General features: G+C 33.0%; 1 protein-coding gene across 3 annotated transcripts; it reads left to right on the top strand.

The window, feature by feature from the left end:
- Positions 1-358: 358 nt before the first annotated feature.
- On the top strand, positions 359-13,971 carry LOC116125396 (glutathione reductase, cytosolic). 3 transcript variants are annotated; one of them, XM_031411142.1, is made up of 17 exons: positions 359-476; positions 1,143-1,293; positions 1,658-1,722; positions 2,255-2,324; positions 3,946-4,017; positions 5,659-5,862; positions 6,902-6,975; positions 7,079-7,162; positions 8,167-8,254; positions 8,405-8,486; positions 9,508-9,581; positions 10,765-10,872; positions 11,000-11,064; positions 11,856-11,969; positions 12,660-12,759; positions 13,206-13,259; positions 13,595-13,971. In XM_031411142.1, exons 2-17 carry the CDS (start codon positions 1,153-1,155, stop codon positions 13,688-13,690), a joined length of 1,491 nt encoding a protein of 496 aa, XP_031267002.1. In that variant the 5' UTR covers positions 359-476; positions 1,143-1,152; the 3' UTR covers positions 13,691-13,971. The 3 variants fall into 3 exon arrangements, with proteins under 3 accessions (XP_031267002.1, XP_031266996.1, XP_031267004.1); XM_031411136.1 differs by lacking the exon at positions 359-476 and adding an exon at positions 521-733; XM_031411144.1 differs by lacking the exon at positions 359-476 and adding an exon at positions 771-788.
- Positions 13,972-14,699: the final 728 nt, after the last annotated feature.

Below are 14,699 nucleotides of genomic sequence, written 5' to 3'. Positions count from 1 at the left end.
AAGAGCCGTTGGCTCAATTGACACCCCTCATGTAGACTTGAGTTTGGGTTTCGATTGAAAAATTTGATGGTAGAAAAATCGTGATCAAGATAATGGACTCAAAGCTATGGAACTTGGGTGTGGATCTTCTCTCGAAATGGAAGAAGATGAAAGTAGTAGTATATTGATGGTTTGTATCTCAATTTGGGATCTTAGATAATATATTATTGTTATGGTAAAAAATCAAAGGGTAATAAAATAGTTTTCACTAAGACATGATATTGTGAAATGTTCCATTATAGATATATTTCATAGGCGATGACGTGGCAACTAAGAGATTCATAAATTTAATTTATTATAAAAATAAAATAATAATGGATCTGGATCGCATTGGTTTTAGACACCAAAGGTAGAAAGAATAATAACGTTTTTGGAAACTTCCTTCCGATTACCTAAAGAGAGGATGAATCGTAATCCAGCTTGCTAGCTTTGAAATCGTTAGTCAAATTTGAAATTTCAAACTTGATTTTCTTGTCCTCCTACCTTTCCTTTCTAAATCCATGTTAAATTGTAATTAATAGAATAACATTATTATAAATAATAACTGTCTCTCCATTATTCACTCTCGCTCGCGTTGCTCTTTCCCAATTTATTCCATTTCCACCTCTTAATTTCACATTTTTTCTTTCATTTTCTTATTTTCTGTTTTCTAAAGCCCTCCGCTCCTCCTTTCTCTTTCTCTCACTTCTCTTAGGTATGATCTCTTCGCTATATTCCGCAGTTTCTCGGGAAAATTTGTAGGAAAATTAATTAATTTCACTAACCTTGCCTTCCGTCCTTATGAATTTATTTGTTTATGCATATTTTTTAAATGATATTGATCTTGAAATATTGAATGTATTTTTCTCGTGAAATTTAGCTTGCACGTTTTTTCATTTGTTCTATAGATTCTGTTGTGATGATTTTTATACATTCTGTTTGTTTAATTTAATATTATTTTTAAACTGATTCGTCTGGTTTCCTAGAATGATGGAAAAAACTTAGTATTGGATTCGTTATTATTATTTTAGTCTATTTTTTGAGTATCCGAAGAGATAATCACTCTGTTTTCTTTATTCTTTTGTGTTAATTTATGCTGTTTGTGTGGCTTTCACTTTAATTAGTTACATAGCCATGGCGAGGAAGATGCTTAATGATGGGGAGCTGAGCAAGGCCGATGAAGGAGATGCTCACTATGACTTTGATTTGTTTGTCATTGGAGCTGGAAGTGGTGGCGTTCGCGCCTCTCGCTTTTCGGCTAATTTTGGAGCTAAGGTATAAGTTTTGAAAATTAAACAAGTGACTGAATATTTTGTTCATTTTTGTGTCTGTTGAAATCAATTCAAGTTTATGCTATTGTTTTGTTGTGAAGTGTCTTCTTGTGTTGATACTATAAAGACTATGTACATGGACTTTGTGAAGTCTTTAGATATAAGTATCCCTAAAACATTTTTACTGTTTATCTTTTTAGTTGCAATTGTGTGATGGGTTGAGGGTCACCATTTAGTCTTTTGATGATTTCTTGCATAGAGTTTGTGAAGACTTTAGATATTGTTCTCCCTAAAACATTTTTACTTATTACACTTAAGCAATCAGCGGTTAAATATGCACTAACAGTTTTTGTATATCATCTTTCAAGGTTGGGATTTGCGAGCTTCCTTTTCATCCAATCAGCACAGAAGTAGTTGGGGGAGTTGGTGGAACGTAAGTTGATTAAACTAGCTTTAGTAGAAATTTTCTTTATTCTTGTAGTCTTGCTTGGCAGCTCTGGTTCTTGACCAGTACATCTCGATTTCCCTTTCTTTTATTGATATGATCCCTGTAGACTTGAGTAGCTTATTTTTTTTATTCCCTTTTTATTAGGTTTTAAATGTCTTATAATTGATTGAAACCCGAGTAAATCTTAATACAAATTTCTCAACAGAATGTATGATATATATGTATGTATTTTATATGATAGAAAACATTTCCAAATCAACTATATGAAAAAAGATCGCAATGTAAAATTCTCAACAGAGTGCTGCTATTGCTTCTGGCGTAATGCTGGGTCGTAGGACATGCTGCTCAAAAGCAGTGCTTTCATCAGTGATTCTTCTTCTTATTGTATCTTTGAAACATTTTAATCATTGAGGAATTGTACTTGATTAATTGGGAATGATTACTGAAAATTAATTAACTTTCTAAATTTTTTTTTTCTTTTTTTATGGTGATGCTGTCTCACATTTTAGATTTACAGGTGTGTAATTCGTGGTTGTGTTCCCAAAAAGATTTTGGTTTACGGAGCTTCTTTTGGAGGGGAAATTGAGGTGAGATATGATGTCATATAAAGCATTACATGAAATTCATTGCTGAAAGCTTTATGGAACACTTAGCTGAAACTGTAAATTTTTGTTGGTCTCTCTTTTGCCCTAGTGGCAAAAGATGTAATGAAGAAATGGTATTTATGTGATCATTTTAGTGCTTGTAGATGCCAACTTCTATTCATTGAAATGATTCACTTATGAACTTAATTTATTCATTGAATGGGAGTTTAGGACCTGTCATTTTGGCATTGCTTAGATCTTATTTTTTTCTTAATTTTTTAATTCTTTCAGGGTTTTTTTTTTTTTTTTTTTTTTTTTTTTTCCTGTCTGCAGGATTTTCTCTATACTGTAAACTAAATTCTTACTTCCTATCAGAATAATATCTTTGTATGGGCCTTCAGAAGATTTGATAATTTTTCCTCTAGGAATCTAGTAGCTTATTTAAGTTCGGTTACACCATATAATGTTGAATTTGATTAAGATTGTTATGCAAAAAATATGATGGCTTTACTTATGCCACCAATTGGTCATGGACACATTCTTTTTCCTTTGGTATCTTGGTTTGAGGTAATCCTTCAAATTTGGTAAAGTATTTCACAAAGTTTTATTTATCCTATGTCATTAAAATAATTTTGATGACTGTGTGACCAGTTCCAGTTCCCCACCTTTATGGATTATGTAGTTAAGATAAAAATTGAATTAAAATTGGAGTGGTTTTTTTCCTCATCTTATAATCACAAATTTAGAGTTTGAGAAGAACATATCAATACTATGTGGAGCCAGTTTTGTGTGCCACCACCTATCCATTGAATGAGATGAAGGAAGATAGGAGAATAAGTAAACTTGATGCCTCGCACAAGTTTACTTGCAAATTAAACTTGTTGAGGTTGATTGAAGATGTCTCTCAGTTTAAGCGACTTAGAAGTGTTTGGAAACTTTAAGTTCCCCCTAAATATCAAGATTGTTTCATAGACAATGGTGAATGAAAGATAAGCACAGTGGAGATTATTCAAATAAGATATCCTAAGATGATATTTTCTCCCTCATGGTGTGTAGAAGAAGTGAAGAGACAGTTGACTACAATTTTACATCTTCTCTTTGGGAAAAATGTGAAAAGCAGTAAAAAGTTTTCAGAAGGCTCTTTCCCTTTCTGAAGTTTACTTATGGATAATACTTTATCACTTTGGAAAAGGAAAGATGTCTAAGACATTATGTAAGTGTTCAATCCTGCTCTGTTGTGGGTGATTTGGCAAGTAAAAAAGAGTCACAGTTTTTAAGGAAAAGGAAACAAAGAGCTTATAGTCTATGTGACAAACTTGCTTTGGGCTTTTTTGGTAAGGAGTTTAAGGACAATTCATTTTTTGTCCTCGAACTGAATTGGGAAGGGGTCTAGGTTGAATGTTGTATTTTGGGGTGTCTTATTTTATAGTTCTTGGGATGGCATACTGTTCAGGGATGTAGATAAGTTTAGTGTTCCAATGTAACTATTTTTTCCTTACAGAGGGGCTGTTTTGGATTTCTCTGTGGACCTATGGTTCAGTTTTGTATTTTCATGTCTCATTTGATAATAACTATATATATTTAAAGAAAAATATTTGATAACTCTGTCATTTTTTATTTGTAGGATTCTAGGAATTATGGATGGGAGGTGAACGAAAAAGTTGACTTCAACTGGAAAAAACTTTTGCAGAAGAAGGTTGGATTTATATATATGTTCTTTTTCCTTCATTTTTGAGTTTTGTAATTTTGCCTCATGTTTAGCGCCCTTCTATTGTTACTCTTTTAGCAGCAGGTTTGGCGAATAAATGAAAAAATGTTAATGTGATCCTGTAAAAAAAAAAAAAAAAATTGTTGATTTAAAATTAGCTTTACCACAGATATTGATCTAATCTATATAATTAAATTTGGATAATCTATATTTTGTAGATGACAAGCGAGTTATATGTACAATTCCATAAAAATGAGCTTTATGTACAAGAACAAGGCTTTTTTGTTTTATTTTCCCCTATATTCTTACAAGTTTCTCTTTTCTTCCTTGGTTTGGATCAGTTTCTCAGTGAAAGAAAGACAAAAAAGCAATTCTCATGAGGGATTATTTGATAATTGAGCATGAAAAAAGTTTTAAAACTTATGCATTTTGGGTAAGGAATGAGATAGTGTAATGTTGATTTTTTTGGATGTAGATATTTCATCTGACCACTGGTCACTTTTTATCTTTTTCTATTTTTAGAATAAGGGACATGCAAGTCATGAAGTTCTGCTTTGATATAACTAGATGTGTGTCATGAAACAGTTGGTTCTTTATTTTTCTTCACTCCATTTTACTTAAAATTTGGGGCCCATATTGGTAAATTCTTTTTATATTAAAAATGAACTGCAAAATGAAAATAGAGAATTCAATTATGTACTTTTTGGATTTGAGAATGTGTTGGTATTATGGTTTGGAAATAATATTTCTAAAAATGAAAATAAAAAATTTGTTTCGCTAGGTTCTGTAAAAGAAGAACCAAAAAAAAAAAAAAAAAAAAAAAAAAAAAATTGTAAATATAATTATTTTATATTTATTACAATAATTTATTTATATTTTGAAAAAGATTAGAATTCGCAACACAATTATTTGTGGAAAAACTAATTAAAAAATGAAGTAGAAATTTTTTGAGGAAGAATGGGATGCAAAAGAGGAACACTGTAATGAAGAAATGGTCTAAAATGGTTTCATCATTTTTCGTTTTATAAAATGGTAATTAGAGCCAAACAAGTGCTCCTCAGTTTTCGAAGGCTGGAAAACTGAAAAAGAGAACAGTAAAAATGTTAACATACCGGTGAGATTGTTAATTTGCTAGTCCAAAGCTCTGACAATTTAGCATGAAAAGAGTTTTCATCTAACATTCTGAAAGGAGATATGCAGTTCTATAATGTTGTATTATCAGGTCCAGAATTTTTGTCTTGCAATTGGATCCAAGTTATAACAAAGTCGGTTCTTGAAAATTTTTTCATCATATTTTAAATTTATTTGTTGGATAATTTGATTTGTTAGCTTCCTAGTCCTTAAGAGCTTTGCATCAAGTTTGTAGCATAGGATAGTTTAAATATTTCTGGTTCGTAAATTAATTTTTTCTTCTATCATGTTTGGAACTGTGGAGCTCTTAAAGAAGAATTTAGTTTAGAAATATTGTGTTCATTTCTTATACTTCTTTCAGTACCTGTTTTTTCTCCTTCCGTTCCTTTGATAGTTTTTCAGAGTAAATCATGCAATTACGTTGATATAGTATCACTCTTTTTTGTATGCAACATTTGATTTCCCCATTTTTTTTTTCTTTTTCTTTCAAATTTGCAGACAGATGAAATAGTAAGATTAAATGGAATTTACAAGCGAATGTTGTCAAATTCTGGTGTTAAATTATATGAAGGAGAGGGAAAGATAGTTGGTCCTAATGAAGTTGAGGTTACACAACTAGATGGTACTAAGTTGTGCTACACAGCAAAACACATATTGATTGCAACTGGAAGTAGGGCTCAGCGTCCTCCAATTTCTGGGCAGGTAAATTTCTTGATCTCAGTTCTGTATATTTTGGAATTGATCCGGTATAATAGGTATAATGGCTTCTCTTGGTCAGTTTGCAACTAGGTTTAAAATGTTAAGCACATACTATGCATGTAATTCTAGTTCATAATGCCATTGAAGATCTGGTGCATGCTGTTGCATATATGTACATGCATAAACTCATTTATCTATAAGAATTTATGAACTTTACTTTTACACTTTTACACATGCAATCCAAACAAGTGCTTTTACCTTTTTCTAGCCGCTCTAGCATAAGTTCTTCTTGAAGGGAGTTACCAATCACTTCTATTTAACAACTTAAGTGTTTTGTGAGCTTCAGTTTCTGGTTATCTTAATTGATGTGAAGTTATATATTTAAGCATATTGTTTTGCAGCATTTCATGCAATTCCTCTTCTACACCCTTTCAGCTTGATATATGATACACCTCCCATTCACAAAGTTTATAAGTATAAAGGGGGAAATAAACTGAAGGGCAGCGGGGTGTAAAAGACGTTATGGGCAAGGGTGTAAAGAGTGTGAAAGGGAATTGGTTAAGGGAGGCAGTTAGAGGAATATACGCGTGTCTAGCTAAGAAGAAATGTATATAGCTAAAGAGTGTGGGAGAGTGTGGGTATTGAGTGAATTCTGGAAATTGGTTGGGAGGTCCCTAGCTCCTCGAAGTGCTAGGATCCATATTCGATCTCTTAATTTCATCTCTGTTTACTGCTATTCCATTGTTACTCTGATTCATATATGAAATATACCATTTTGGTTCCCTTAAATTCTGTCATATCTCTATATTGTGCACTGCTCCCGCGTGTGGTTGTGTGGAGTCTGATTCAACAGGAAGGGTTCCCATCAATATACCAAGTATACCTTCATGTTTAATTGTTTTTTTAATTTCAACTAGTGCTGGATATAAGATGTTGAACTTAAATTTATGATCTTGAAACTAATTACTGGTCATTTTCTTGTGAGATATTAATTTTATTAACTTCTTTGTTCTTTGTTCATCTTTTGCTTTTGAATATGTAGGAGCTGGCTATAACCTCTGATGAGGCATTGAGCCTGGAAGAATTACCCAAGCGCGCTGTGATCCTTGGGGGAGGGTGCGACTCTTATTTCTAACAGGATTCTGTCTATTTATACTTTGATTATTATTGTTTTTACTCATTTTCTTGGCATCCATGATTATCATCTCTTGTTATTTAGGTACATTGCTGTTGAGTTTGCTTCCATATGGCGCGGTATGGGTTCTACTGTGGATCTATTATTCAGAAAAGAACTCCCGTTAAGGTTATTATTCAGGCTTTTCACTTTCGGATGCCAGTCATTTGATCTTCAAAATGGAGCTTCTAACATTAATTGATCGTCATTAATGTGTCACAAGTTGCTGCATTAATATAATTGCAGAGGTTTTTATGGGATAAGATCAGGCTCTTGGCATCTCTTTGGGTCTTTGTCTCAAAAGACTTTGAGGACACCTGTTTTTTCTTTATCCATCTTAATTGGTTAGGTGTAGTGAGATAAATCTGGTTTTTAGGACTTGTCCATGCTATAGTGTCTCTCATTTTTTGGGTTTCTTTTTGCAGAGGCTCATGATACTACTTGTAAAGCTTGGGCTACTTTTGTAGGAGCGGATTTCACTTTCTAAGTTTTTTTGATTAATATGCATTTCTATGTTTCCTATCAAAGAAAAAAAAATTGTAAAGGTTTTTATTATTAAAATTTAAGTTCGAAATTCACTATGGTAGTTTAATTTGTGCTTGTTTGAAACCTGGTGGGGTTTGATGCTTGGAAATTATGATCATTTGAAAGCTGTTTTGGTGAAATTTTTGAATAACTATGGAGATGTTGAGAAAATGAACATAGTATAGTCCTTTTGCCATCAACTTTTTGATGTTCTTTTACCCATAAATGCAGCTGATTACAGGCATGTCCATATTTACTGACACTGTCATTTATGATGATGTGAACCATGTCATAATAGGAATGTGTTCCTTATTCAAGAGCCGAATTACATAACCTTTTTTTTTTTATGACTTATAGTAGGGAGCCCACATATTTCTTAGCTATCAAATGCATGCTATCGAGAGTATGCTACCAGCAATAGGCACCTTTTCCTTGTGCTTGCTTCTCAATTTCTCCCTGTGAATTCTTGATTGAAATAGAAAGTAGCTTGTAACTTGTTCATGATGTCCTTGTCTCGACTTGTGGATGATAACGGGAAGTTACAGACGAGTATGGCATTTCCTATTACTTGAGTTGGTTGACATCACTATCTACTTTGTGATCTGCAGAGGTTTTGATGATGAAATGCGAGCAGTGGTTGCTAGAAATCTGGAAGGTAGAGGAATTAATTTGCACCCAAGGACAACTATAAAGGAGGTACTTCTTGAAATTTCCCTTATTTACATGACTTGCATTTATTTTCCTGCAAATTTTTATACACAGATTTCTGTTCTCAATCTTCTTAATGATTATTTTTTTCATTTTTTGCATACGATCATATGCCGATACTAATATCTATAAATTCAGTTGATTAAAACAGAGGACGGCATAAAAGTTATTACAGATCATGGTGAAGAATTGATGGCAGATGTTGTACTCTTTGCCACTGGTAAGAATTATCCAGTTTAGAAATTGCTCATGCAGCTCATCCTGTCAAGATAATTCACGTGTTATGATTCTGTTGTAAAGATTCTGGTTTTTCTTTATGGTTTTAGTGTAATTATTATGGATCTCTCTTAAAAGATCCTTAAATTATAGTTATAAACTAATTGTTTCAAAGTATTAAAATTTCCTCCTAAATAAGGAAGTTTTTGGTAAATTTTGTATAAATAATATTAATAAAAAATACCTAAAAAACTATTAGAACCCCCCTTGCAAGGGTTGCTTTTAATTGTTCTTTTATATTTATTTTATTTGAATTTTCCACTTTGTCCTGCACCAAGTACCATGTCTCCTCTCTCTCCCTATGCATGCTTACACATACATATGTACAGAACTATCTATTTATTGTCTGCCAGTATTTATCAGCTGATTTAGATGCCCCCTTTCCTCTCTCTCTAAACACATGCATGTATGTATATGTATCATTCTGTAATAAAGATTCTGGCTTTTTCATGCTTTTATCTGTAAATCCCTACTAACATACACTTGCATACTTTATTTATCTCTGTATTCTACCTGATGGTATTTTGTGTCATGAATGTTTGCCAAAGAAATTTACATGCCGCCTCTCTTCTTTCTTTCTCTCTCCGTGCACACGCACATGCACATACAAGTACATGCATATCTATCATCTCCATGCTGGTATTTATTTCATTCATGTTTGCAAAGAAACCTACAGACCCGAATTTTATTTGTAAGATAGCTTATTTATAGAATTTGGTGTGTATTTTTTGTGATTTTGGTTCATAAAGTAATGTAAGTCACTGCCTGTACTGCTTCAAATAATCGGGAGTAATTCTTTCAGTTATCCTATTAGTAAAATTACTATTATTAGAGGTTATTTCATGAATGAGGTGTGTAACAGGTACGACACCTGATACAAGCTACTCCTCCCTCCCTCTCAAAAGAAAGGATTTTTTTGACTTACTGCTTTTTAGACACCATTAATGTTCTTTCCTTTCTAACAGGTAGGATACCTAATTCAAAAAGGTTGAATTTGAAAGCTGTTGGCGTGGAAGTTGATGAGACAGGAGCTGTGAAGGTCACTAGTTTTCTCCTGTTCATTTTTCTTTACAGAATGCTTGTTACTAATTTTGCTTGAAATTTGCTTACATATCTCCTTCAGTTGTTACATACCTGTCAACTTTTCTAGTTGTTTAATTTATATATTTAACAATTACCGACCTCTGTGAATTACAAGGATTGGTCTTTTTCAGAAATAGGTTTTGACTGTCATCTTATATGGATTATGTAAATAAAATTGTGCTATCTAAGCAGATGAAATATCGTTCCATGAGCTTTGCTTCTGTTGCTAACATAAAAACATCCCTTTCCGTGTCTGCGGATACAACCCAAGAGGGCTTATGAATATCTAACCCAAAGACTTTTGAAAGGGTTATGAGGCATTTATTGATATGTGCAGAGGCACCTGGAGTCTTTTTTATTTGCTAAAGACACTTGATGCTTTTATTGCTTAGTTTTGGATCTGTATAGAATTATTCCTATTTTTTGTAACTAGTTTAAGCTGGAAGAACGCAAAGTTCTCTTAGTTTTAGCAGACTGCTAATTTTCAAAACTCGTTTGAGGCCACAAACTGACACTGGTCAGGCTGGTGTCAAACGCAGATAAGGTCTGTGAGATTGGGCTATAATGGAGAAAAAGTGTTGCAGTGTATGAGTACATTGTTGGGTTTGTTAACTATAGCTGGTATATTTTTTATTAAGCGGCTTTGTATGGGATGTTTGTTGTTGAACCTTTTTTTTTTTTTGTTACCATATTTTACAGGGTTTAACTGTGCATCTATTTTTATAATACAGTGCTATTCAATGATGTCAAGTAATAACATCAATAATATCTTTACCCTTCATTCTTTTGCAGGTAGACGAGTACTCACGCACTAACGTACCTAGTATCTGGGCTGTTGGTGATGTAACANGGCCACAAACTGACACTGGTCAGGCTGGTGTCAAACGCAGATAAGGTCTGTGAGATTGGGCTAGAATGGAGAAAAAGTGTTGCAGTGTATGAGTACATTGTTGGGTTTGTTAACTATAGCTGGTATATTTTTTATTAAGCGGCTTTGTATGGGATGTTTGTTGTTGAACTTTTTTTTTTGTTACCATATTTTACAGGGTTTAACTGTGCATCTATTTTTATAATACAGTGCTATTCAATGATGTCAAGTAATAACATCAATAATATCTTTACCCTTCATTCTTTTGCAGGTAGACGAGTACTCACGCACTAACGTACCTAGTATCTGGGCTGTTGGTGATGTAACAAATCGAATGAATCTTACCCCTGTGGCCTTGATGGAAGGAACATGCTTTGCAGTATGTGTTTCATCTGAACTGCTTATATTTATATTCATCAAGTCTGTCATCTTTTATTTTCATTTCTTTGGTATGAAAAAATTATTACATATTTTTCAAAGAGTTATTTCATTTGCATTGCTTGCAGAAAACTGTTTTTGGTGGGGAATCCTGCAAACCAGACTACACCAGCATACCCTGTGCTGTATTTAGGTAACAGTTTGTCACTTTTAAAAGACGTGGCCTCTGTCTTTTCGTTCCCCTCGTTTCTATTTCTTTTGTTCCTGTCACTTGCCCTTCTTTGACATATTATCAGTTATAATTATATTAATGTATGTTTGACTACCTTATGAATAATAATGTACCATCGGTTGAGATCTGAACTGCAACTTGTCTGTTTGGCACAAAGTTTGCGTACAAAGTCTTGCATACAAAATGATATAGCACATAATGAATAGATGAATTAATTTAAAAGTCAACTTTAATAAATGAGGTTGAATAGCATGGTAACATAAGAGTAATGACACATCACTTTGTATACAAAACTTTATATATGTAACACCACTCTTGTTATAAAGATGCATTATCGCTTGAAGTGCTCCTCCATTCAGTTTGGACTTGTTTGTATTTCAATGGCATTTTTATAGTTCGGAATCTCGGGCACTCTCAGCTTAAATAGGAATGCTTTATCATAGGAGCTTGAATTTTTTTTTTTTTCTTTTAATTAGAAGAGTGCAGGGCAGATTGGTTTAATTGAAAGTGCTTGGGGCTAATGGGGACTCACCTTAAAGTGCAAGAAATATTGATATTACCATTAGTTTTTAAATGCACCTAATTGTTAGTGTTAAGTCATGGACTCTATTATACTGTAGTACCTTTTTGGTTGCTTGCACTAACTTTTAATCTATGTTTGTATTGAGTAGAAAATCTCTGGAAAACGAATTTCTTCTGTTTTCTTTCTTTTCCCTTGTGGATGATTATCTTCTGTGATTTGCCATATGCAGCATACCTCCTCTATCTTTAGTTGGTCTCAGTGAGGAGCAGGCCATAGAGCAAGCAAAGGGTGATATTTTGGTTTTCACATCAAGCTTCAATCCGTTGAGGAACACTGTCTCTGGGTACGTATGGTGACTTGAGATCTCATTTGAGTGAATAAATAGTTCATAATTGTACAACGGAAAAGATTTTCAAACTATTTGAGAATCATGCATAAAAGAATTACAGGTTAAAACCTCTTTGTTGGGAAATGTGTGCTTTGTCAGCATTTATTATGTCTCTGAAGAGATCCTACAGCACTCAACAGTTATTGGACTTGTGCGAGTAGCTGACCAATTGATTAGTTTTGAATGCCTTTATTTATTTGATAATATCGAATAACATCAAAGGCAATCAGTCCATTGAATATTTTGTCTCGCTGTACCTTCGGACATTCTATATCTACCTTCTACATTTGTATATTGTGTCTTTGGAGACTAATTTGTCCTGCCACGAATAACTTTTCTAATAATTGGAAAGGGATCGAAATAAAGGGTTGAGAATGTCCACAAGTCAAGAGTGATTATCACTTCAAGATGGATTATGAAGTTAATAACAGCTAACATATTCTTTGGCTATATAATAAATTGGTTCGCATAAGAAAATTATGCAATTTTTCATGTAGTCAATGATGTTTACTTTGCAATAGGTTGACTAAATTCTTTCAGTTAATTTCTAGTGTTTTGCCTTAAATTTTCTTAGATGTATATGTTATACATGGAACTCTGATGTTTATTATGTTTTGTCTATACTTTCATATAATTTGCTATTAGACGGCAAGAGAAGACTGTAATGAAGCTAGTTGTGGACGGTGAGACAGATAAAGTTTTGGGAGCTTCTATGTGTGGGCCAGATGCAGCAGAGATAATGCAGGTATGTTTGTGGTTGTTAACTCAGTTCATTTGATACTGGGAAGATGGCAACAGTAACCTATTTTTTATCAATATTTTAATTTAATAATTATTAAATCACAAATAAATTTTCTAAGGGGATAAAATAGGAAATTTAAATTTAAAACAGGGTAAAAAAAATAATTAGACCCATTCCTTAACTCCCTGAATCAAGGATTCCTTCAAAATTTTGAAGGAATCTTGATCACAAATTTTTAAGGAATGGGGACTCCCCATTTCTTAATTCTGAGTAAACAAGGGAATTCCCATTACCTTGTTAAATCAGCCAAGTTAACATGTCCTAAATACTTTAAACTCTGTAGTTTTGGATATAACTCTCAACTCCCCACACACACCAGCAAACCAACACAATAGCCACCCCCCACTCTTTCATAAGTTCTGATATCAATTTGGGGATCCTTTTCACAGGGTATTGCTGTTGCACTGAAATGTGGAGCAACTAAGGCACAGTTTGACAGCACGGTAAGCCTCAGTGTCCTTTAAAGCTAGGTTTAAGTTATTGCCTTCAATGTTGAACATTTGCCTTAACAGCTATAATAGCAACACAAGAATTTATTTTTGTCTTCTGAATGTACTTTGTTTTGATGCGATACTAAAGTCTCAAAATGCCAGAGTATGAGTGACATGTAAACTATTGTGTCATTGTTGTAAGCAAATATGAATCCTCTAAACTACTAAAAGTAGTCTTTTATCATTTTTGATAGATGTCTTTTCATATATTTAGTTTCCAAGGACTAGTTCATCTAGACTTTTTAGGACTAATCCCTGTTACTTCGTATTTCATGGTGTCACTACAGGTGGGTATTCACCCATCTTCTGCTGAGGAATTTGTGACAATGCGATCTGTCACAAGGCGTGTCTCTGCAGGCAGCAAGCCAAAGACAAATCTGTAAGATGCAAACATCATCGAAGGTGGGACTGGCGGGTGGCATGTTGGAGTTAAAGAATTATAGTACCTAGTTGGAAGATACATATTGCTTGGAGACAGGTATTTCATTATCACAGGAAAAAAAAAAAAGTTAAGTAAATAATCAGATACAGCCATGTCTGCTAAAATTTGTTTTAAATAAAAGCACCATCCATCTTTGAATATTTGAACAGTTTTGGTTGTGATTGTGTGAGAACAGGATGTAATTTATTTTTAGATTATTATATTAGTTATTTTGTAGACCAACTCTGCTTGCTCTTATAACAAAATGATCTTGGAAAAACCAGTGCCTATCGCTTTCATTTTTAATATGTGACATATTCTGCCTTAAGATGACATGAAATTTTATTCCTTTGTGCATTAGTAGAGGCAACTAATTGAAACCTCCTTTGAAATTCTGACATTTATAATAAATACCATTTATAATAATCAGTGATCTTGTTTGAAGTTTCATTCAATTTATTAGGATCTATATATTATATAGAGTTAGGTTCAATAGCCTCAATTTTTTACGCAATATTGAGTCACTGAATAAATGCACTCGAATGCTTGATATTAAATATAAGTTGGGTGATTTTTAAGATGCATTAAAATGCAAAGTATATTAGATCTTAACCATTCAAAGTGCATTCAATATGTATATATTTCAAATTCTCAGGTCTAACTAGGAATGATAAAAGAAAAAGCATAATATATGGCATAAATTTAATGCTGCCTTAATTCTTGCAAAAAAAACTGGTGTTATTTTTGGCCGAAATTCTTATTCCCACCCTAGTGTTTTGGGAAACAATAATACTATACTTACAATGAAATCTTACAAAGATTTTCATACAAAGTGAGGTGGCAAAAAATGAATGGAAGAGCTAAACAAAAAGTAAAGTTCATTAAATTCACTATTCCATTCATTTTTTGTCATATCATTTTGTATAAAGATCTTTGTAAAATTTCTTTGTAAGTGTAATATTACTTTTTGG

The sequence above is a fragment of the Pistacia vera genome, unplaced genomic scaffold, assembly GCF_008641045.1.
Source record: "Pistacia vera cultivar Batoury unplaced genomic scaffold, PisVer_v2 Contig104, whole genome shotgun sequence".
NCBI classification, from domain to species: Eukaryota; Viridiplantae; Streptophyta; class Magnoliopsida; order Sapindales; family Anacardiaceae; genus Pistacia; species Pistacia vera.
This window is presented reverse-complemented; position numbering and strand designations above follow the sequence as displayed.

What these genes read in the sequence shown, in the direction of transcription:
- LOC116125396 (XM_031411142.1), top strand. Translation starts at nt 1,153, where the DNA reads ATGGCGAGGAAGATGCTTAATGATGGGGAGCTGAGCAAGGCCGATGAA. An exon ending in CGGCTAATTTTGGAGCTAAG is followed by an intron (nt 1,294 to 1,657) that starts GTATAAGTTTTG and finishes TCATCTTTCAAG; the next exon opens with GTTGGGATTTGCGAGCTTCC. An exon ending in AAAAACTTTTGCAGAAGAAG is followed by an intron (nt 4,018 to 5,658) that starts GTTGGATTTATA and finishes TCAAATTTGCAG; the next exon opens with ACAGATGAAATAGTAAGATT.